The sequence below is a fragment of the Conger conger genome, chromosome 14 (assembly GCF_963514075.1).
Source record: "Conger conger chromosome 14, fConCon1.1, whole genome shotgun sequence".
Taxonomy (NCBI): Eukaryota; Metazoa; Chordata; class Actinopteri; order Anguilliformes; family Congridae; genus Conger; species Conger conger.
In genome coordinates this window covers 32442530-32465111 of record NC_083773.1, presented here as the reverse complement: position 1 = coordinate 32465111, position 22582 = coordinate 32442530, and the positions used below count along the sequence as shown (strand labels likewise).

Here is a 22582-nt window from a genome sequence, read left to right as displayed (position 1 = left end):
GGTTTCCCACCGCTATGATTAAACAAATCTATAAGTTCTGAGAAACATGAAAAGTCTACATTGATAAGAGTCATTCATCAAAAAGTGAGGAAAATCTGCCCATAAAAACATTATTCCAGCATCTCCTCTGCTCTGTTTGTAGACAGTGGACACTCAGGGGTCCGAGACTAGATGTCACAGATGTGTTCTCAGTGGTCAGTGTGAGTTGAGAGCTGATCTGGGTTTCCCACACTGAGTCCTGTGTGCTGGGATCAATGCACAACAAAAGCTGCTCCATGCACTGAATGGGGCATTAGTGATGGCTATTGGCTCTGTGCTGTAGGACAGACACAGTCTGACGTCACAGACCATCTGGAGGGAAGTGTGATCAGTGACTGAACCTGACACTGACCAGGAGATATATTCTGTTTCCTGTAATGCATACATACAATTCATCTTTAATATGATTCTATATATTGAAGTTATGTTCACTGGAATATGCATATTTACCTTGTTTTTAATTCAGTAAAACATAATTCAATGTGCTTGTGATTCTCCAAAAAAACTGTGACAATGGAATATGTACTATTTTTCTAAATGTGTATTCGGTCTCATGACAAAATCCATCAACAATCCATAAACCTTTTCATAATTTAAGATTCAGCACAATTTTACAACAGTGAAGCTGATATATTCCTCAGATGCTCAGTAGAGACCCACCTTTGTCCAGCTGCTGCTGGATCTGAGGATGTTAATGAGACTAGAACTGGGACTCTGCTCTCCAGAGCTTTCCCACACTTTGCCCATTGAGGTCATCCTATTGAGCAGTAGAAGTGTGCCTTGTTAAATGCTAATTCATCTGTCCACAAGCAGCCTTCAACAAGACCCTGGGGCTGAATACTACAAGTTAAATAACCCTCAACCAGGCAGGTAAACAAGACACTCAAAGACAACAAGGCCTAGCCGTAGGTCTTTTTATGAACACATGTACGATGGGGACATGCTATCAAATTATAATCAACACATTTTAGTGATTCAGGCACAACTTAAAAAATGCCTGTTATGATCAACATCACTATGGAATAGATACATGCTAAAATGGAAATGTTGCTTTTAAAATATATTCAGTTGTGAAACTGATTTCGAGAAAACAAATATTGAGTCAGACTCAAGAATGTTCTGGAGTGAGACTGTACACATATACTCCTCAGTGCTGTACTCTCTGGGTGCTGGTCTTGGTATCAATTGTCCCAGTGGGGCTCTGTGACTGAGTCTGACTCTGTTTCCCACACTCTCTCTATTCACTGTGTTCTATGCGGGAACAAAAGAAGTGTGTCTCATTACACATCACATTAGCCATAGGGTTTGATCTACTGATGGAGAGGGGCACCTTACTCCCACTGAGACCATCTGGACTACAGTTAGTGAGATAAGTCCAGGCAAACTTCTCATAGTCCTCTACCCTACTGATGCTGTATACTGGGTTTCCAATGCTGAATCCTGAATGGTCCCATAGTTATGAAATTCATTTTTACAGATGCAATTGCAGATTAAACTAGCATGGACTTTTATATTCTCGCTGACAGTTCAATAACCTGCATTCATGGAAGCAATTCAGTTAAATCACAAGTTTAAAAAGATCAATGAATTTAACAGTTACTGGTATAGAACACATGCTGCTCAATGTGCTTAATTTACAAGGATAGGAGTTCTAACAAAAACAATTGAATGTGACAAAGTCATTATGTGATGAAAGCTATTAAGACAGAAATGCACCATATCAAGAATTCAAAACATTTGGAACAAAATTCAACAAAACATAGTCAGGTCTCGGGCTGCTGGGTGGCTCATCCTGTTAAAGGATTGTTCGAGTGCAGGGCTCTGCTCCAGCCCTGGAGGTCTGCATACTGGTTTTTGTACAACCATTTACCTTAGTTTAAATTTTCTGAAGCTGTATAACCAGACTGGTTCATTCTTCTACTTGAGAACAGGAAAATATTGCAGTTACACTTGAAGTCTGCAGCTGTAACTCATACTTATAAAGACATCCATCCATCAATTCATTATCTAAACCGCTTATTCCTCTGGGTACTAAAGCATATCCCAGTGTGCTCTGGGTGAGAGGCCGGAATACATCCTGGACAGGCCAACAATCCGTCACAAGGCGCATAGATCAAGATAAGATCGAGCCAATTAAAAAATTAATTTCTGACTTTTGCACAAAATTGTGAAATGGGTCAGTACCCACGTTGCTCATGTCTGTGCAAGCACAACTTGTAGACTGCAGTGTGCTAAGAAGTGTCAGGTGATATCACATGCTCTGGAGGAGAGAACATGCTTGTCTGCACTGCAAATAAAATGTTAAATGTTTTCCCTTCCCTTTTCTCTGATTTCACATAAGACAGATGCAAGGCAACAGATGAGTTGTATCATTTATTTTCAGTTCTTAAACATTTCTTGCAAGAAAATGTTGCATACAAATGGATATTTGTTTCTTTAACAAATGCAAACATCAACATGCCTTCACAGAAAGCCAAATGACATATTCTTAGTGAAATAAAAGTGATAAATCATCACTACTATTGCTTGAAGACATCTTCAAGACAGGAAGATACTCCTTACAGAGTATGCAATGCATACACATTCAATATAAAAGCATTCAAATGGATAAATCATTTTGAACAAATGTTAACATCAGCATGCCTTCATAGAAAGAAATATAAGATATTCTTGGTGAAATAAAAGTGATAAATCATCACTACTATTTCTTGAAGACATCTTCAAGAAAGTAAGATACTCCTTATAGAGTATTAAATACATAATGGTTAAAGGCCTTTACAAAAGACCTGCAGATACTCACAGTTTCCTCACTTCAAAACATCTCACACTATACACTAATTTATGATATTATACTATATTTCTTATCATCATAAACCATTGACATTAAATCAGTTGGATATAATGTTACATATACTTTCTTCCACAACGCATATTCAGCATGAGACAATATAATCATTCCATAATTCTTTCATAGAAGGTTACATTTTTGAAATGCAAATGAACATTAGAATTAAAACAACCCAAAATGTCCTATAAAATGCTTACTCAATATTGGAAATAGTCTCCACAGAAGACATTTTACACTTCGCTGACCTTGAAATCTAAAAGTAACAAATATTCGCAAAGCAAAAAGTGTTGAGTAAGTAAAGTAAGTCTTGTACATTCTCATTGAGAGCACATCTTTAAACTCCTGCACAGGCAGAAGAGGAAGATAAACACTTCCTACACACTGAGAATTACTGTCCAGACCCATCTTAGACAGGCCTCTTCAATTCTGTTAGTCTGAGAGTCCAGTGACAGTCTGCAGGACTCTACCAGGGCCTCCAGAGGGCACTTTTGACTGGAGTCTCCTCTTTGCTGGAGGTCTGTCTGGCTGGAGATTTCAGCTGAGGCAACATACTCTGACTCTTATCAGAGGAAGATGGCAGGTTCTGGAAATGGGTCAGGAGTCTTCTTTGGGATTGTGACATCACTTCCTCCCTGGACAGGAAGTTCTTCATTTCTTGGACACATCTGGAGTAGCCCTGACTGACAGGTGAGGAGCAGGAGGAGCTGTTCACTGGCTGCAACTGCCCCCGTTTGAGGAAGAAAACTGCCATCTCCAGGATTTCTGATTTCTCCAGCTTGGAGTCTGGCTGCTGCTGCAGAAATGCTGGTTCAAGGAGAGACTTGAGCTGCTCAATGCTGCTGTTGATGCGTTCTCTGCGCATCTTCTCCACCATCGGTTTTCTCAGCTGCAAAATAAAACAGGAAATCTGTTAATAATCTTGATCTAGAAAACAACATGACTGAAGCTCATAAAAGTGACATAAGCATTTCTTCAGATATCAAGTTCTCAATTTACCTTGTTGGACAGAAGCAGGTGCTCCTTCGAGTAGGTCTTTGCTGCAGGCACTGTAGGTGCCATGGCTGTGTGTCTGTGCTGTAGAGGTCTCTGTGTAGAGTGAGTGTGATCTGTGCTGGCTTCACCTCTCTTATTTATAGTCCCAAATCTCCATACCAATGTGTGGGTCCTGCTCTTGTTGGAGTTTCCCACAGTGTGCAGCCAATGGGAGAGCTTGTGGGGACAATGAGGCATGCGTGGCTGTCACATGCTGAATGAAGTGCTTATTGCTGGGGGACAATGGCTGTGTCTCAGGGGAACAGGTGGAGGGGTGGGGTGATGGAGAGAGTCACAGAGAGCTGAGGGAATCTGGGAATGTGGTGACCCTTGAGAGAGCAGAGCTGCTGCCTGATGTTGGGATCAATGATACTGACAGAGCACACGCTCATCATCCCAATGTACACGTGTGGGACTGACACACATCTTCAGCATCACGCTGTACACTGTGCCATAATCCAGCATGACATTGAATTATTCACTGCAGACTCCTCTCAAACATATTTACACTGTCAGATATATGTTACAGCTTTCAAATGGATTTGACCTCAGAGAACACTATAGGCTCTGCTACATTTTATGTGCAACTTCAACTTTTAATATGTTATTTAGTATACATGTGCATAGTATTTGTGAATCATTTTACATTGTCTATGACTGGGGCCTATGAAGAAATTGTCTGATAAGTCTGACTGCTATGATTCGACAAAACTATAAGTTCTGAGAAACATGAAAAGTCTACATTGATAAGAGTCATTCATCAAAAAGTGATGAAAATCTGCCTATAAAAACATTATTCCTGCATCTCCTCTGCTCTGTTAGTGGACAGTGGACCCTCAGGGGTCCGAGACTAGATGTCACAGATGTGTTCTCAGTCTTGTGGCTGGTGGTCAGTGTGAGTAGAGAGCTGATCTGGGTTTCCCACACTGCGTCCTGTGTGCTGGGATCAATGCACAACAAAAGCTGCTCCATGCACTGAATGGGGCATTAGTGATGGCTATTGGCTCTGTGCTGTAGGGCAGACACAGTCTGACGTCACAGACCATCTGGAGGGAAGTGTTATCAGTGAATGAACCTGGCACTGACCAGGAGATATATAATTTTGCATACAAATTTATTAAATATTTCCAGAATACTGAACATCGTTTTCCATTATTATTATTATGATGATTATGATGATTATGATGATGATGATTATGATGATGATGATGATGATGATGATGATTATTATTATTATAATTATTGAACATAAACATACATTAAACATCAAAAAACTTGCTATGAAAGCTTTGCTGCACTCATTGTGAAGTTCTATATTGCGTAAGTTATTTAATTTTTTATTCTTTACATATTTTATTCAATTTTTTAGCCTACATATATCCTGTACTGGATATATGAAAAATGATGGCCAAATTGATTTGAAGGCCACATGTATAATTGTTAATGCAAATGCCATCATATTGTTATTTTTATTCTTCTTCAGTCATTAAAAAGGTTCTTCAAAACAAGTAGGTATAGTACTTGAACAAAAATTCCATAAAGCATAATAATAAAATTTTCCCTTTTTATTTTTATTTTTTTTTAAATATCAGAACATTTATGATAAATAGCTGTGAACAGGTAAAACTAAATCAAATCATTATTTATTTACCTACATATACAGTCGTCTTTAAAACTGCGTCAATTCTTAGGTACACTGTCCCACAGCTGGTAGGTTGTGTCACCACTTCTTTTTTTTATTTTTTTTTTTTATTTTTTTAATGTAGCTGTCTAACTTGCTTCTGGCAAGGTAATTGCTATCTAGGTAATTGCAGTAATTGTTTCACTGTAACAATTCATTTGATGAAAAATGTATCTTTGGAAATCTCAAATTTGCCAAATTTATATTTAAAATAATCTAGGGTGCCTACTGTCTTTTTCTGTTTTATGAAATATTGGATGTTTATTGGTCACAGTTCAATAGGACAATAGGAGAATAATGAGAGAGGATTGTAATGTAAAAGCTTTATTGGTTTTTAGTCAATTAAAACAGTGATAAAACATTGCCATAAATTTCAGAAAATTTTAATTAATTCTCATGAACATAATCAATACAAAGCAATCCTAAAAGTTGTCTATAACAAAAGTGTTTTTAAAGATATTCCACAGCATTCAACATATATCTATATATATTTTTTCCTTTTCATAAAGGAATACACAGTTGTACTTTAATGATCAATACTGCCCTCTGGCAGTACATTTCATTCAATACATGTTCAAGTAAGCATGCAGACTCTCTCTGACCAGAATATTGCTCAAAGCTCTGCTTTCATCCACACAAGCAGTTTTATCCCATAACTAGCCTTAAGAAAAGGTCAGAATATCTGCAGAATTTTCAAGACATAAATCTGTCTCCACAAAAGACCACTGGCCTTATGCATTAATGTATATAAATTCTATACAAAGTCTCAACATTGGCACATTTTGCTTCAAAGCAAAAGGCAAAATAAAATAATAATGATCACACTATAAATCAAGCTTAAACAGAATTCATCATGACTCTGACTGTTTCAGGTCAGCTCTCTTATATTGATGAATCACTAGCCATGCACCATTCCTGAGCTTGCAGCGTCGGCGAAACTTTGTTTTGTTTTCGCCCGGAGAGTCTATGAAGTGTCCGCTCCAGGAATGTTGTGAGCCTTCGACCGGTTGGTTATGAGGTCACTTCTGGAAGCAGAGCGGAGTCACATCTTCAGACGGGGCGGGGGAGAAGCGCAGGGTCTGGCGTGAGCACCGGGAGTAGCCGTTGTGGAACAGCACGGCCTTCCGGAGCGTGAGGAGAGACAGAGCCTTTTCCCAAACATCCACAGCCGGGACTCCGTTCTGGCACTGAACCGCCACGCTGGTCTTCAGACGCTCCAGACCGCTGCTGCACTGACGCTCCAGGCTGAGGAGTTTACATCTGCAGGGGAGGGGAGAGAGACGTGAGCACTCACTACTGGAGACTGAAGAACATCACGCTGTCCAGAGCTGGCACCAACATGTCGTTTAAATGAACCGGATTACACGTGCCCATTGTGTTAAGACTGTATACCTACGTGTGTTTTCTGTCTGGATTAATGCATACTCTCTCAGAAATAAAGGTACAGTTGAGGTGCATTTTTGTTCTTTACATAAAACATTTCCTTAATGTAACCAGAAGGTACAATAATGTTCTATTTGAGAAATAATAAGTACTTTCTACAAACACAAATGAGTTGCATATTGTTGGGCTGTTTCAATCTCAATTTACCTGGTGCGTTGGTCCTTCATGGTGTCTTGTAATAAGATGTACAGGCAGTTTTCTTCTTGGCAGTTTTCTTCTTGACAGTTTTCTTGGCAAGTGTCCTTGTGGTTTGATTTGCCTGTATTTATGCTGCAGTGTCAAGGCTGAAGCAGGTTCTCAGACTCTGCATCCAATCAGAGTGCTCACAGCAAGGGACAATAGTGCAGACATGTCAGAATCACTCAAAGGTGGGAGGGAGTTTGCAGAATGCACGCTGTCAATCAGAGGAAATGTCATGGAGTGGGAAAGTAGGAGAAGGGTGGAGGGGTCTGTAACCTCACGCCCTGTCCTGAAGCATAAACAGCCATGGGAAAGTGCAGGGCAACATCTGCGCCAACTCGGTGTTTTACAAAGTCAGCCAAAGTTGGCCGATGCTATATTGACAATGCATAATGTCCAAAGACAAGTATTTTAGTCTTAGTAGAAGTCATATTCATGTGCAGTTCTGTTCTTTTAAATCAACAAATACTGGTTACATACATGATAAAACTGTTAATCAACCTTCAATCAACAATTATCTGTAAATATATATCTTGGAATGCTTATAAAGTCATTTAATAATGTAAGACTCAGAAATTTCAAGGATGAACAAATAAAAAAGAAACAAGAAAGAATCCCTTTGTAAGGGATTTTGTTTAAATTATTTCTTAAATATATATTTATTTCTTGGAGATGTTGTTACACCCGAAATCCAGGCAGATTTGAAACATTGTCTTATGAGTTTGCTTACATTTTGAGGGCTGAAGCTTTTGCGGCTCCAAAAAAAGTGATAAACGTAACATAACATAACGTTCCCTTTCCTCTTTTTTCTGTTTTATAGATGACACTGACCAAGCAGATGCGATCTGCAAGCAGTGACAGGATTAATATAAATTGAGCTATGACAGTATCAGTTGATAAGACATTTCCCTCTGTCTCCTCAGAATTGAAAGAGCCCATCATGAGGCACAGGAAAAGTTTGGGCGCAAGGTGGAGGCCCCGAGAGGCTGGGATTGGAGGGGTTTCTGTGCAGATGGCCTGCTTGGGAGTTCTCAGGGCTGCCACGCTCCCTTTGTCTGGCTCTCTCCCTGCCGTGAATGCAGGAGTGTGGGAAGCCGTGTGGCCTTGCAGCCCTGTTTTGGGGGGGGCGGGGGCGAGGGGGGGTGAAGGTGGTGGTTCGTGTGGGGCGTGTGACTGGGACGTGATCGGGAATCGGCCAGTCTGCCAGCTGTTTTGTCTGCCGCTAAAGTTTCCTTTGAAACTCAGGCCACCTGGTAGAATGGCAGAATAGGGCCGCATCTTGTGCAAGCAGTGCTGTGTCCCATGCAGCAGAAAATGTGTTTCTATCTGTCAGAAAGAGTTTAAGATAGGGGAATTTGCTTCAGTGTCACAAATAATCCTATGCCAACATCAGAACATGCTAGAGACATAAGAATGCAAGACAGACCAATAACCAATAAGCCAATAGGAAGATTGTTTTTAAAAAACTATTTAAAAAAAAAAGAATTAATCTCACTGCCAATATCATTGATCCCAACATCAGGCAGCAGCTCTGCTCTCTCAAGGGTCACCACATTCCCAGATTCCCTCAGCTCTCTGTGACTCTCTCTCCATCACCCCACCCCTCCACCTGTTCCCCTGAGACACAGCCATTGTCCCCCAGCAATAAGCACTTCATTCAGCATGTGACAGCCACGCATGCCTCATTGTCCCCACAAGCTCTCCCTTTGGCTGCACACTGTGGGAAACTCCAACAAGAGCAGGACCCACACTTTGGTATGGAGATTTGGGACTATAAATAAGAGAGGTGAAGCCAGCACAGATCACACTCACTCTACACAGAGACCTCTACAGCACAGACACACAGCCATGGCACCTACAGTGCCTGCAGCACTGATCTACTCGATCTAACAAGGTAAATTGAGAACTTGATATCTGAAGAAATGCTTATGTCACTTTTATGAGCTTCAGTCATGTTGATTTCTAGATCAAGATTATTAACAGATTTCCTGTTTTCGTTTTGCAGCTGAGAAAGCCAATGGTGGAGAAGATGCGCAGAGATCGCATCAACAGCAGCATTGAGCAGCTCAAGTCTCTCCTTGAACCAGCATTCCTGCAGCAGCAGCCAGACTCCAAGCTGGAGAAAGCAGACATCCTGGAGATGGCAGTTTTCTTCCTCAAACGGGGGCAGTTGCAGCCAGTGAACAGCTCCTCCTGCTCCTCACCTGTCAGTCAGGGCTACTCCAGGTGTGTCCAAGAGATGAAGAATTTCCTGACCAGGGAGGAAGTGATGTCACCATCCCAAAGAGGACTCCTGACCCATTTCCAGAACCTGCCGTCTTCCTCTGATAAGAGTCAGAGTCTGTTGCCTCAGCTGAAATCTCCAGCCAGACAGACCTCCAGCAAAGAGGAGACTCCAGTCAAAGCTGCCCTCTGGAGGCCCTGGTAGAGACCTGCAAACTGTCACTGGACTCTCAGACTAACAGAATTGAAGAGGCCTGTCTAAGATGGGTCTGGACAGTAATTATCAGTGTGTAGGAAGAGTTTATCTTCCTCTTCTGCATGTGCAGGAGGTTAAACATATGCTCTCAATGAGAGTCATCTTACTAGAAGGGTTACTCCTTACACAAACACACACGCATACGCACACACAGACACGCACACACACACACACACACACACACACACACACGCAGACACGCATGCATGCACATGCATACACAAAACACAACAATTGCATTTCCTTTGCTTTAAGTAATTTTGAAATTACATTTTGTCAAATATTTGTTACTTTTCATTTAAACAATTTCAAGTTCAGCAGTGTTTTCAAAAAGGCCTGCTATGGCAATTATTTTCTCATATTGAGGATGCTTTCTTGTAGGAATGAAAGTGGTTTCAATGCTTATGTTCATTTAAAAAAATGTAACCTTTTGTGAAGGAATTATGGAATTATTATCTTGTAGCATATACTAGCATATATGTCACATTATAAAGATCAAATTGATTTGATGTCACTTTGTTAAGATAATGAGATCTTAGTATAACATCACAAATTGGTGTATAGTACACATACTTATGACATTCCCACTGCTGTTTGAGGTATTCTAACATGTGGAAACTGTCAGTAACTTCAGGTCTTTTATAAAGGCCTTAAATCTTTACGTATTGAATACTCTGAAAGGAGTTTCTCCCTGTCTTGAAGATGTCTTCAAGAAATAGTAGTGATGATTTATCACTTTTATTTCACCAAGAATATGTTATATTGCTTTCTATGATGGCATGTTGGTGTTTGTATTTGTTCAAAATTACTAATCTGTTGTATGTTTATGGATAATTGGTTCATGCATTAAATACTCTGTAAGGAGTATCTTCCTGTCTTGAAGATGTCTTCAAGCAATAGTACTGATAATTTATCATTTTATATTTCACCAAGAATATGTGGCTTTCTATGAAGGCATTTTCATGTTTGCATTTGTTCAAAAATGAAATCCAATTGTTTGCAACATTGGCTTGCAAAGAATGATTAAAAACTGAAAATGAATGGTAAAACTCACCTGTTTCCTTACAACGTCCTTACAAATGGAAAACATTTTTCGTTTCATCATTCAATATGACCAACCCATATAAAACAATGAATACATGACATATTATTGGAAACTTCTTAATGTTTACAAAACATAGTCTTTCTGTTTTCATGCCCCACCCCTCCACTTTTCTCTCTCAGATTAAAATGCCCATATGAATTAGTGCACATTGGTGCAATCTCCACTATCAATTTTGTAGAGTACAGTCCTCCAGTGAACCACCTCTTTTTGATTAATTGTATTTACATTTAAACATTTTTTTGTGTGTGATGAATTCCCACCTATTAAGTTTCATCGCATACTGATTTTGTCACATTACATTGTTTGTGTTACCAATCCCATCCTTGTGAACTTTAAGCACATTTAGCGACAAATATTAGGAAAGTTCTTTATCAATAAAGGTGGTATTTATTGATAATTGTTAATCCAATGATTTAAATGTTTTTCCTCAATGAATGCAGATTACTGAATTGTCAGTGAGAAATTAAAAGTCCAGGCTAGTTTCATCGGCATTGAAACTGTATGAATGAATGTCATCACAAGGAGAGAATTCAGGATTCAGCATTGGAAAGCCAGTATACAGCATCAGTGTGGTAGAGGATTATGAGAAGTTTGCCTGGACTTGTCTCACTAACTGTAGTCCAGATGGTCTCAGTGGGAGTAAGGTGCCCCTCTCCATCAGTAGATCAAACCCTATGGCTAATGTGATGTGTAATGAGACACACTTCTTTTGTTACCCCAAAGAACACAGTGAATAGAGAGAGTGTGGGAAACAGAGTCAGACTCAGTCACAGAGCCCCACTGGGACAATTGATACCAAGAACAGCACCCAGAGAGTACAGCACTGAGGGGTAGATGTGTACAATCTCACTCCAGAACATTCTTTAGTCTGATGCTCGCAACTGCTGATAAAGATATTCTATGTTTAGGGACAAGTCATGAAAATAAAGTAATGCAAGAAAAAAAGACCCTGCAAGAAATACTTTTAAAGGGATAAGTTAAATTAATTGTACAACTTATTGTGATGTTTAAAAAGCATCATTCTTATTCTAGCATGTACCTATTCCAGAGTTATGTATGAAATCAAAATTATTTTATATTATTCCAGAATCCCCTAAATGTGCGGACAATTATATTTTGATATCATAGCATTAATTGTGAGACCATTGTACATTGTTTACAGTTGTTTTCTATTTTGGTTTCTGGGAGTTCTGGTGTCTATAAAAATACATATGGCTAGGCCTTGTTGTCTTTGAGTGTCTTGTTTACGTGACGCCTGGTTGAGGGTTATTTAACTTGTAGTATTCAGCCCCAGGGTCTTGTTGAAGGCTGCTTGTGGACAGAAGAATTAGCATTTAACAAGGCACACTTCTACTGCTCAATAGGATGACCTCAATGGGCAAAGTGTGGGAAAGCTCTGGAGAGCAGAGTCCCAGTTCTAGTCTCATTAACATCCTCAGATCCAGCAGCAGCTGGACAAAGGTGGGTCTCTACTGAGCATCTGAGGAATATATCAGCTTCACTGTTGTAAAATTGTGCTGAATCTTAAATTAAGTTTATGGATTGTTGATGTAATTTTTCATGAGAGCGAATACACATTTAGAACAAAAATAGTACATATTCCATTATCACAGTTTTTTTGGAGAATCAGGAGCACATTGAATTATGTTTTACTTAATTAAAAACAAGGTAAATATGCATATTCGAGTGAACATGACTCATCAACAAAATATAGAATCATATTAAAGATTAATTTTATGTATACATTACAGAAAACAGAATACAACTCCTGGTCAGTGTCAGGTTCAGTCACTGATGACACTTCCCTCCAGATGGTCTGTGACATCAGACTGTGTCTGTCCTACAGCACAGAGCCAATAGCCATCACTAATGCTCCATTCAGTGCATGGAGCAGCTTTTGTTGTGCATTGATCCCATCACACAGGACTCAGTGTGGGAAACCCAGCTCTCTACTCACACTGACCAACAGCCACAAGACTGAGAACACATCTGTGACATCTGGTCTCGGACCCCTGAGGGTCCACTGTCCACTAACAGAGCAGAGGAGATGCGGGAATAATGTTTTTATGGGCAGATTTTCATCACTTTTTGATGAATGACTCTTATCAATGTAGACTTTTCATGTTTCTCAGAACTTATAGTTTTGTCTAATTATGGCAGTCAGACTTATCAGACAAATTGTACTTACCTCTAGGGTCTTTCAGCGAACTTATCCCTGGTTATGGGTATGCACTTTGTTGTACGTCGCTCTGGATAAGAGCGTCTGCCAAATGCCAATAATGTAATGTAATGTAATGTAAAATTTCTTCATAGGCCCCAGTCATAGACAATGTAAAATGATTCACAAATACTATGCACATGTATACTAAATAAAATATTCAATTTTGAAAAGCTGCACATAAAATGTAGCAGAGCCTATAGTGTTCTCTGAGGTCAAATCCATTTGAAAGCTGTAACATATATCTGACAGTGTAAATATGTGTGAGAGGAGTCTGCAGTGAATAATTCAATGTCATGCTGGATTATGGCACAGTGTACAGCGTGATGCTGAAGATGTGTGTCAGTCCCACACGTGTACATTGGGATGATGAGCGTGTGCTCTGTCAGTATCATTGATCCCAACATCAGGCAGCAGCTCTGCTCTCTCAAGGGTCACCACATTCCCAGATTCCCTCAGCTCTCTGTGACTCTCTCTCCATCACCCCACCCCTCCACCTGTTCCCCTGAGACACAGCCATTGTCCCCCAGCAATAAGCACTTCATTCAGCATGTGACAGCCACGCATGCCTCATTGTCCCCACAAGCTCTCCCATTGGCTGCACACTGTGGGAAACTCCAACAAGAGCAGGACCCACACATTGGTATGGAGATTTGGGTCTATAAATAAGAGAGGTGAAGCCAGCACAGATCACACTCACTCTACACAGAGACCTCTACAGCACAGACACACAGCCATGGCACCTACAGTACCTTCAGCAATGATCTACTCAAAGGAGCACCTGATTCTGTCCAACAAGGTAAATTGAGTACTTGATATCTGAAGAAATGCTCATGTCATTTTTCATTGTCTTCAGTGATGTTGTATTCCAGATCCAGATTATTAACAGATTTCTTGTTTTGTTTTTGCAGCTGAGAAAGCCGATGGTGGAGAAGATGCGCAGAGATTGTATCAACAGCAGCATTGAGCAGCTGAAGTCTCTCCTTGAACCAGCATTCCTGCAGCAGCAGCCAGACTCCAAGCTGGAGAAAGCAGACATCCTGGAGATGGCAGTTTTCTTCCTCAAACGGGGGCAGCAGCCAGTGAACAGCTTCTCCTGCTCCTCGCCTGTCAGTCAGGGCTACTCCAGGGGTGTCCAAGAGTTCAAGAATTTCCTGACCAGGGAGGAAGTGATGTCACCATCCCAAAGAAGACTCCTGGCCCATTTCCAGAACCTGACATCTTCCTCTGATGAGAGTCACAGTCTCTTGCCTCAGCTGAAATCTCCAGCCAGACAGACCTCTAGCAAAGAGGAGACTCCAGTCCAAGGCGCCCTCTGGAGGCCCTGGTAGAGACCTGCAGACTGTCCCTGGACACTCAGACCAACAGAATTGAAGAGGCCTGTCTAAAATGGGTCTGGATAGTAATTCTCAGTGTGTAGGAAGTGTTTATCTTCCTCTTCTGCATGTGCAGGAGGTTAAAAATACGCTCTCAATGAGAGAGTAAAAGACTTACTTGTAATGTTACTCAAAAAGTTTTTCTTTGCAAAAATTTGTCGCTTTTGGATTTCAAGTACAGCAAAGTGTTTTGTAAAATGTCTTCTATGGAGATTATTTTTACATATTGACTATGCCTTTTATGTATTTCAAAAATGCAACCTTCTATGAAGGTTGGAATTATTAAATTGTCTCATACTAAATATGCTTTGTGGAAGAAAGTATATGTAACATTATATCCAACTGATTTAATGTCAATGGTTTATGATGATAAGCATTTTGTATAATATCACAAATTGGTGTATAGTACACACCATTGTGACTATCCACACTGCTTCTGTGAGATGTTTTGAAGGGTGGAAACTGAATATCTGCAGGTCTTTTGTAATGGCCTTTAACCATTATGTATTTAATACTCTAGAAGGAGTATCTTACTTTCTTGAAGATGTCTTCAAGAAATAGTAGTGATGATTTGTCACTTTTATTTCACCAAGAATATGTTATATTGCTTTCTATGAAGGCATGTTGATGTTGACATTTGTTAAAAATTACTGATCCATTTGTATGCTTATATATTGAATTTGTCGGCACTGAATACTCTGTAATGAGTATCCTCCTGTCTTGAAGATGTCTTCAAGAAATAGTAGTGATGATTTCTCACTTTATATTTCACGAAGAATATGGTATTTGGCTTTCTATGAAGGCATGTTGATGTTTGCATTTGTTAAAGAAACAATTATCCATTTGTATGCAACATTTTCTTGCAAGAAATGTTTAAGAACTGAAAATAAATTATAAAACTCATCTGTTGCCTTGCATCTGTCTAATTTGAAATCAGAGGAAAGGGAAGGGAAAAAACTAAAACATTTTATTTGCAGTGCAGATAAGCATGTTCTCTCCTCCAGAGGGTGTAATGTCACCTGGCACTTCTTAGCACACTGCAGTCTACAAGTTGTGCTCGCACAGACATGATGCGGACCAAGGCACTGTATGTGCAGCCCGTCGGGAGCAGCGTGGGTACTGACCCATTTCACAATTTTGAGCAAAAGTCTGACATTAATTATTTAACTGGCTTGATCATATCTTGATCTATGTGCCCTGTGATGGATTGTTGGCCTGTCCAGGGTGTATTCCTGCCTCTCACCCAATGCACGCTGGGATAGGCTTTAGCACCCCCAGGAATAAGCGGGTTCGATAACGGATGGATGGATATCTTGAACTGCCATTTTATAAGTATGAGTTTCAGCTGCAGACTTCAAGTGTAACGGCAATAAGTAGAAAATTGAACTAGTCTGGTTACATGGCTTCAGAAAATAAAAACTAAAGTAAATGGTTGTACAAAAACGAGTATGCAGACCTCCAGGGCTGGAGCAGAGCCCTGCACTCAAACAATCCTTTAACAGGATGAGCCACCCAGCAGCCCGAGACCCAACTATGTTTTATTGAATTTTGTTTCAAATGTTATGTATTCTTTATATGGTGCATTTCTGTCTTATTAGCTTGCATTACATAATGACTTTGTCACATTCAATAGTTTTTGTTACAACTCCTATCCTTGTAAATTAAGCACATTAAGCAGCATGATTTAAATGCATTTCAGTTATGATTTAACTGAATTTATTTAATGAATGCAGGTTAGTGAACTGTCGGCGAGCGTCTAAAAGTCCATGCTAGTTTAATATGCTATGCATTGGTATGAATGCATTTAAAAACAATGAGACCATTAAGAATTCAGCATTGGAAAGCCAGTATACAGCATCAGTGTGGTAGAGGATTATGAGAAGTTTGCCTGGACTTGTCTCACTAACTGTAGTCCAGATGGTCTCAGCGGGAGTAAGGTGCCCCTCTCCATCAGTAGATCAAACCCTATGGCTAATGTGATGTGTAATGAGACACACTTCTTTTGTTCCCCCATAGAACACAGTGAATAGAGAGACTGTGGGAAACAGAGTCAGACTCAGTCACAGAGCCCCACTGGGACAATTGATACCAAGAACAGCACCCAGAGAGTACAGCACTGAGGGGTATATGTGTACAGTCTCACTCCAGAACATTCTTTAGTCTGACTCGCAATTCGTTTTCTCCCAAAAAAATTTTGAACTTAACATGTTGTCGAGGACCCGGCCTTGGGCCCGCCTGATGAGAGATTGACAGAAGAGGGGTTAGGCAGGAATGCATTGTTAACCCCTCGCACACGCCATCGAGGTGGTAGCAAGAACGCCCGTAAGAGGAAAAATATGCGGTTCAGAGCTAATGAGCAGCCCTAATTGTCAGCAGAGGAGTCTGAAGTCGGGGGACTTAGATTTAGGATTCTAGAGAGCAAGGCTAAAGGTCTGACTGAGGCCATGCGTAACATGAATGTATTATAACATTCTTGGTTGAGAAGTGTGGGCTTGCTCATACAGGGGAGGAGCATAATGCGACATGGCTCCGGCAGTAAGAGCAGTTGTCTGGCAGTCGGAGGGTTGCCGGTTCGATCCCCCGCCCGGGCTGTGTCTAAGTGTCCCTGAGCAAGACACCTAACCCCAAAATGCTCCTGACGAGCTGGTCGGGGCCTTGCATGGCAGCCAATCGCCGTCGGTGTGTGAGTGTGTGTATGAATGGGTGAATGGAGAAGCATCAATTGTACAGCGCTTTGGATAAAGGCGCTATATAAATGCCTGCCATTTGCCATTTATAATGCCTGGTTAAAGTAAAAAGATGAGGAAAACAATATAGATGATGATGAAATGATAATCTGATAATTTATTGGATAGATTCAAAGGACTGCCTGTAGAGGAGTTGGGTGATGAATTACACCCGGCTATTAATTGGATGTCCTTTGTAGATTTCTTAAGGCGCCACAAGAAAGTGCACCTGAAGAATGTATTGAGATGGTGGAAACTGCCTACTGGAGGGGTATATGACGTCAAAGTCAAAGAGAGTCAAGGAGAGACTATGACAGGGAGACAAATAACAGTGATCAATATGCTCATTAAAAATGTTACATAAGAGCTAGTGTTTTCCCACTCGGTATAATGAGGACATTTCTTATCAAAACAGGTACACTTCTGTACAAGTTTCAGGATATATAAGGAGTGAGCTTTTAGATGTTAGAAAAGAAAAAGAAGCAAGAGAAAAGCCTCTTAGGATTTCGCTTGACGAAGATATCTATGGGCTGTTGAAGAAAGAGCAACGCAGGACAACTATAATCAAGCTGGAGTGGGATATGGATATGGAGAACGGAGTGATGTACACGGTGCGGACTCAGCCCAGGAGTTGTGGCAACAGGACTGACAGCGAAGAGGTGTTCATGCGCATCCCTCATCATACAGAAAAGCTGTTGAAAGAGCTTAATTGCTTTTACGACATGCTTGGAGCCATGAACTACACCTGGTGGCCAACAGACGGGACGCGGGGTCCCTCCACGCTACAGAACACCTTCCTGCTGTACCTACGCAAGAACCTGAAGCCCCCCCCCCCCCTAACCTCAGTGTCAGTGAGGAGAGGCAGATGCTGCGGCTGCACTGCAACCCCCCGATGTGTTTGAAGACTGCCGGAAGTACACGTACTGCTACAAAAGCAGCGGGTCCTCTGACTGGCAGGAGAAGTATAGTTTACCGGACACACCAGTGCACATCCCATACAACAGGCACTCGCGGTACGAAGTGCAGGTGAAGGCTGTCACCAAGGACATCTGCGGCATTGGAGCCAGTGACTGGAGCAAAGTCACGTCTTTCGAAAGTCCGGGTCCTGATCCTGCCCCAGATTCCCAAACCAATGCAGCTGTTCAAAGAGCTCATCAACAGCAAGGAGGAGGGATCAAATCCCGCGGAAAACGAGATGGCTATATTTAGGGCATGGGTAGTAATTATAATCTATATTACTTGTAAAAGTAGGAAAAGTAGTACATAGAAGTTCAACATTATAAGTTTCCTTTCATTTGTATGTCTTTTATTTTTCAGTAAGATACCATATAAGGTAGGAATAAAGTAGAAAAGTTTAGTGGTGTTCGTACCCATTGTATTAATAGGAGTAGTAGCTTTTATCTCCATGAAGGGGGAGCCATAGGATAAGGTAAAGGCCAAAGAGGATGGATATTTGAAGGGTGTATCTTGAATTTAGCATCTGGTGGAAAGGTGAATTAGAAAGAGCAAAAGGGGTTATATGAACCTTATGTGAATCAAGTAAATGCACCGGTATACGGCTGAAAGAATATAAAGCAATGTATGTGATGAGTAAACTGAAAGATGATATTTAACCTGTCAGCTGTATAACTCTATTCTTTTGATTATAATAAAGTATATCTGACTATAATCATATCTGAGAAAGGGTATTTTAGAAGAATACAGTGAATACAGGAAATCATATACCAGATTTGCATCACATCCCTTCACTTCGAGACTGGGCTAGAAGTTCTGTAGAACTTACCAGTTCTCCAGGACGTTTGAAGTACTTAAAGGAAAAGAGAGTTTCTCCCCAAGACACCTCCTCGTGGGGTACTGCTCATGGGAACATGAGGTCTGAGCTCGGCAAGGGGTCCGTAGCTCACGAGAATGTTTTACAAGATAAATTCCCATTTTAGCACGTACCAATTCCTGAATCACTTAAATGTGTTGATGATTATACTTTGATAGCATGTCCCCATTGTACATAATTTACAGTTGATTGCTATTGTTTTTATGGGAGTTCTGGTGTCCATAAAAAGACCTACGGCTAGGCTTTGTTGTCTTTCAGTGTCTTGTTTACCTGCCTGATTGAGGGTGATTTAACTTGTAGTATTTAGCCCCAGGGTCTTGTGGAAGGCTGCTTGTGGACAGATGAATTAGCATTTAACAAGGCACACTTCTACTGCTCAATAGGATAACCTCAATGGGCAAAGTGTGGGAAAGCTCTGGAGAGCAGGGTCCCAGTTCTAGCCTCATTAACATCCTCAGATCCAGCAGCAGCTGGACAAAGGTGAGTCCCTACTGAGCATCTGAGGAATATATCAGCTTCACTGTTGTAAAATTGTGCTGAACCTTAAATTCTGAAAAGGTTCATGGATTGTTGATGGATTTTGTCATGAGAGCGAATACACATTTAGAAAAATAGTACATATTCCATTGTAACATTGAATTAAGTACTACTTAATTAAAGAACATGACTTCAAAATATAGAATCATATTAAAGATTAACTTTATGTATTAATTACTGAAAACAGAATATTTCTCCTGATCAGTGCCAGGTTCAGTCACTGATAACACTTCCCTCCAGATGGTCTGTGATGTCAGATTGTGTCTGTCCTACAGCACAGAGCCAATAGCCATCACTAATGCCCCATTCAGTGCATGGAGCAGCTTTTGTTGTGCATTGATCCCAGCACACAGGACTCAGTGTGGGAAACCCAGATCAGCTCTCTACTCACACTGACCACCAGCCACAAGACTGAGAACACATCTGTGACATCTGGTCTCGGACCCCTGAGGGTCCACTGTCCACTAACAGAGCAGAGGAGATGCAGGAATAATGTGTTTACAGGCAGTGATACACAATGCTTATCCATTTACACTATACAAGTTTCCCAGAAATTAGGCCTATAGCTCTGTCTTAGTTTTACATTCAGTGTCATAAACATTCAGTTGAAATTCATTTCCCTTTCATTATTTCCAAATTCAACTTTTGCAGCAAATTCCAACTTGCACATCATGACATCATATCCTGTCAGCCTGTTTCTCCACTCCAAGTCAATCAGATTACTCGGTTTTTGGACAATAGTAAATTTATGTAATTGGCAAGATCTTAATGCTTTACTGTGCAGATGCACATCAGGTAACTGTTTTAGAATCAGAACCCCCCCTAAATCTATGCCTATGCTAAGTTGAATTATGGAGCAGCGTGATGCTGAAGATGTGTGTCAGTCCCACACGTGTACATTGGGATGATGAACGTGTGCTCTGTCAGTATCATTGATCCCAACATCAGGCAGCAGCTCTGCTCTCTCAAGGGTCACCACATTCCCAGATTCCCTCAGCTCTCTGTGACTCTCTCTCCATCACCCCACCCCTCCACCTGTTCCCCTGAGACACAGCCATTGTCCCCCAGCAATAAGCACTTCATTCAGCATGTGACAGCCACGCATGCCTCATTGTCCCCACAAGCTCTCCCATTGGCTGCACACTGTGGGAAACTCCAACAAGAGCAGGACCCACACATTGGTATGGAGATTTGGGACTATAAATAAGAGAGGTGAAGCCAGCACAGATCACACTCACTCTACACAGAGACCTCTACAGCACAGACACACAGCCATGGCACCTACTGTACCTGCAGCAAAGACCTACTCGAAGGAGCACCTGATTCTCTCTAACAAGGTAAATTGAGAACTTGATATCTGAAGAAATGCTTGTATCACTTTTATGAGCTTCAGTCATGTTGTTTTCTAGATCAAGATTATTAACAGATTTCCTGTTTTCGTTTTGCAGCTGAGAAAGCCAATGGTGGAGAAGATGCGCAGAGATCGTATCAACAGCAGCATTGAGCAGCTCAAGTCTCTCCTTGAACCAGCATTCCTGCAGCAGCAGCCAGACTCCAAGCTGGAGAAAGCAGACATCCTGGAGATGGCAGTTTTCTTCCTCAAACGGGGGCAGCAGCCAGTGAACAGCTCCTCCTGCTCATCACCTGTCGGTCAGGGCTACTCCAGGTGTGTCCAAGAAATGAAGAACTTCCTGACCAGGGAGGAAGTGATGTCGGAATCCCAAAGAAGTCTCCTGACCCATTTCCAGAACCTGACATCTTCCTCTGATGAGAGTCACAGTCTCTTGCCTCAGCTGAAATCACCAGCCAGACAGACCTCCAGCAAAGAGGAGACTCCAGTCAAAGCTGCCCTCTGGAGGCCCTGGTAGAGTCCTGCAGACTGTCACTGGACACTCAGACCAACAGAATTGAAGAGGCCTGTCTAAGATGGGTCTGGACAGTAATTCTCAGTGTGTAGGAAGTGTTTATCTTCCTCTTCTGCATGTGCAGGGGGTTAAAGATCTGCTCTCAATGAGAAAGTACAAGACTTACTTGTAATGTTACTCAACACTTTTTGCTTTGCGAATATTTGTATACTTATATATTTGAATACTTTTGGATTTCAAGGTCAGCGAAGTGTTCTGTAAAATGTCTTCTGTGGAGACTATTTTCCATATTGAGTATGCATTTTATAGGACATTTTGGGTTGTTTTAATTCTAATGTTCATTGGTATTTCAAAAATGTAACCTTCTATGAAAGAATTATGGAATGATTATATTGTCTCATACTGAATATGCTTTGTGGAAGAAAGTATATGGAACATTATATCCATGGTTTATGTCAATGTCAATGGTCAATGGTTTATCATGATAAGAAATATAGTATAATATCATAAATTAGTGTATAGTGTGGGATGTTTTGAAGTGAGGAAACTGTATCTGCAGGTCTTTTGTAAAGGCCTTTAACCATCATGTATTTAATACTCTATAAGGAGTATCTTACTTTCTTGAAGATGTCTTCAAGAAATAGTAGTGATGATTTATCACTTTTATTTCACCAAGAATATGTTATATTGCTTTCTATGAAGGCATGTTGATGTTGACATTTCTTAAAAATGATTTATCCATTTGAATGCTTTTATATTGAATGTGTATGCATTGAATACTCTGTAAGGAGTATCTTCCTGTCTTGAAGATGTCTTCAAGCAATAGTAGTGATGATTTATCACTTTTATTTCACCAAGAATATGTCATTTGGCTTTCTGTGAAGGCATGTTGATGTTTGCATTTGTTAAAGAAACAAATATCCATTTGTATGCAACATTTTCTTGCAAGAAATGTTTAAGAACTGAAAATAAATGAAAAAACTCATCTGTTGCCTTGCATCTGTCTTATGTGAAATCAGAGAAAAGGGAAGGGAAAACATTTAACATTTTATTTGCAGTGCAGACAAGCATGTTCTCTCCTCCAGAGCATGTGATATCACCTGACACTTCTTAGCACACTGCAGTCTACAAGTTGTGCTTGCACAGACATGAGCAACGTGGGTACTGACCCATTTCACAATTTAGTGCAAAAGTCAGATATTAATTTTTTCATTCGCTCGAT

General features: G+C 40.7%; 3 protein-coding genes and 1 pseudogene across 3 annotated transcripts; 3 read left to right on the top strand and 1 right to left on the bottom strand.

Annotated features, from left to right (window-relative positions):
- Positions 1-3350: 3350 nt before the first annotated feature.
- Positions 3351-4002, bottom strand: LOC133110503 (transcription factor HES-5-like). The gene is made up of 2 exons (XM_061220673.1): positions 3884-4002; positions 3351-3773 (listed from the first exon to the last, which is right to left on the bottom strand). Exons 1-2 carry the CDS (start codon positions 3944-3946, stop codon positions 3351-3353), a joined length of 486 nt encoding a protein of 161 aa, XP_061076657.1. The 5' UTR covers positions 3947-4002.
- A 3390-nt stretch (positions 4003-7392) lies between these two features.
- LOC133109445 (transcription factor HES-5-like) lies at positions 7393-9651 on the top strand (annotated as a pseudogene).
- Positions 9652-13705: 4054 nt separating this feature from the next.
- Positions 13706-14356, top strand: LOC133110673 (transcription factor HES-5-like). Its single transcript, XM_061220924.1, has 2 exons — positions 13706-13824; positions 13937-14356. The coding sequence occupies exons 1-2, from the start codon at positions 13762-13764 to the stop codon at positions 14354-14356; spliced, it is 483 nt and encodes a 160-aa protein (XP_061076908.1). The 5' UTR covers positions 13706-13761.
- Positions 14357-20713: 6357 nt separating this feature from the next.
- Positions 20714-21363, top strand: LOC133110538 (transcription factor HES-5-like). The gene is made up of 2 exons (XM_061220724.1): positions 20714-20832; positions 20944-21363. The coding sequence occupies exons 1-2, from the start codon at positions 20770-20772 to the stop codon at positions 21361-21363; spliced, it is 483 nt and encodes a 160-aa protein (XP_061076708.1). The 5' UTR covers positions 20714-20769.
- The last annotated feature ends 1219 nt before the right edge of the window (positions 21364-22582 follow it).